Source organism: Heteronotia binoei, chromosome 8 (genome assembly GCF_032191835.1).
Source record: "Heteronotia binoei isolate CCM8104 ecotype False Entrance Well chromosome 8, APGP_CSIRO_Hbin_v1, whole genome shotgun sequence".
Taxonomy (NCBI): domain Eukaryota; kingdom Metazoa; phylum Chordata; class Lepidosauria; order Squamata; family Gekkonidae; genus Heteronotia; species Heteronotia binoei.
The window spans coordinates 130,703,150-130,705,095 of NC_083230.1; the positions used below are offsets into that span (position 1 = coordinate 130,703,150).

The following is a 1,946-nucleotide window of genomic DNA, read 5'->3' on the forward strand; positions in this document are numbered from 1 at the left end:
AGCAAAGAGAGATTTATTATGCATTTCCAGATAGGTGCAAGAATAGAAAAGGGGGGGGGGGAGAGAAGGAGCAGAAAGGAAAGTATGGATGAACCAGTACTAGGAATAGCATGCTTGACAGACGGCACGCCGCCCTAGGCAAAGGCATAGGTCCAGAGCTTTTTTGTAGAAAAAGCCCAGCAGAACTCAGTAGCATATTAGACCACATCCCCTAATATTAGCATATTAGGTCACACACTCATTAGGCCACACCATCTGGGATAATCAAGTGCAAACTGAAGTGTGACTGTAACTTTTCCAGGCCCTGCAGCAATTCTGGCTGGCCAGCCAGGCCCCAGGAAGGCTGCCGCACAGTACATCTGGGCCCTGTGATCCCTGCCTGGCCCTGGGGAGGCTGCTGCACAGCGCGGCTGGGCCCCTCAATCTGCACTGGCTAGCCAGACCCCAAGGAGGCTGCCACATGGCAATCTATGTATCTGTCCAGCAATCCCCGAGGGCCACGTCAAGTGACCACGAGGGCCTTATACGGCCCTTGGGATGGAGGTTCCCCACCCCTGCTCTAAAGGGAATAGAAAAATTCTCTGGTGCCCTAATTCATAGTCTCATGATGTTTCAGCTTCCCTTGGTTTTCTAGAACCTTCCTGAAAGCCCCTTTCACATCCTTGTTCCGGAGGCTGTAGATCAAGGGGTTGACGATAGGGGGGATTAAACAGAACATGGTTGAGACCAGAGTGTCAATCTCTAAGGAATACCCAGCGCTTGGACGGTTATAGTTAAGCAATCCGTTTCCAAAATAAATGATGACAACAGTGACATGAGAAGCACAGGTGGAGAAGGCTTTGCGCTTGGTGTTGTCAGAATGGATCTTCAAGATGGTGGCCAGGATGAAGCCATAGGAGAGGATGATGAATAAGAAGGGTCCCCCACCCACAAAAAGGCTTGCGATGTGGATGACAAGTTCATTGATGCGTGCATCGTTGCAAGCAATTTTTATCAGTGGGGGCAGATCACAGTAGATGTGGTGGATCTGGTTGGCTCCACAAAAGGACAATTTGGTGCTGAGCGCTGTATGAAGAGCGGAGTTTAGGGCTCCCCCGATCCAAGTGGCCAAGGCTAGGATGGTGCAAACCTTGGGACTCATGAGGCGGGAGTAATGCAGAGGTTTACAGATGGCAACATATCGGTCATAGGCCATGACAGCCAGCAATACAACCTCTGTCTCTACAAAAGAGGCCAGGAAGAAGATCTGGGCCATGCACTGGTTGTAGGAGATGGTCTGCCGCTGGTTCAAGAAGTTCACCAGAATTTTGGGGACCGTAACGGAGGAGATACACATATCTAGAATGGAGAGATGGCTGAGGAAGTAATACATGGGCGTACGGAGGCTGGAATCCAGTTGAATCAGAGTAAATATCATGAGGTTCCCCAGCACGGTGACCAAGTAAATAGCTAGGAATGGCAGGAAGAGGTAGATGTGGCCGTTGGGAATAGTGGAGAAACCCAGGAAGACAAACTCCACCACTGGCGTCTGGTTCCTCACTCCCATTGAGAGTTCAGGACTTACCTGCAAGAAGAAAAAAAATCAACTGAGAGAAGACACCTTGGCATAGCAAGTGTATTTGGGATGTCTCTTGACAGCTTGAAGTCATGAGGAGGAAGTAGAGTTCTTGGAGTTATACCCCCCCACACCCCAATGGATATTGGATGTGTTACTGAGTCATGAGTTCTGGTTCCTCCCTCCTTCTCCCACGCCCCCAAAGGTCTCCTGCATACAAAATGACACTGTCCTTGTTCTCCCCACCTTGCATCTCTCTGCTTCCTTTGAACAAAGTCTGAGTCCAGCAGCACCTTAAAGACCAACAAAGTGTTATTCTGGGGATAAGCTTTTCTGTGCATACATACAATAGGTTACCCTGGAATATGACTTTGTTGGTCTGAAAGGGGCC

The 1,946-nt window shown here is 49.5% G+C and overlaps 1 protein-coding gene across 1 annotated transcript; it reads right to left on the reverse strand.

The window, feature by feature from the left end:
• Window positions 1-589: 589 nt before the first annotated feature.
• Window positions 590-1,546, reverse strand: LOC132575818 (olfactory receptor 5I1-like). The gene has a single exon (XM_060244507.1). It carries the CDS (start codon window positions 1,544-1,546, stop codon window positions 590-592), a length of 957 nt encoding a protein of 318 aa, XP_060100490.1.
• Between the last annotated feature and the right edge of the window lie 400 nt (window positions 1,547-1,946).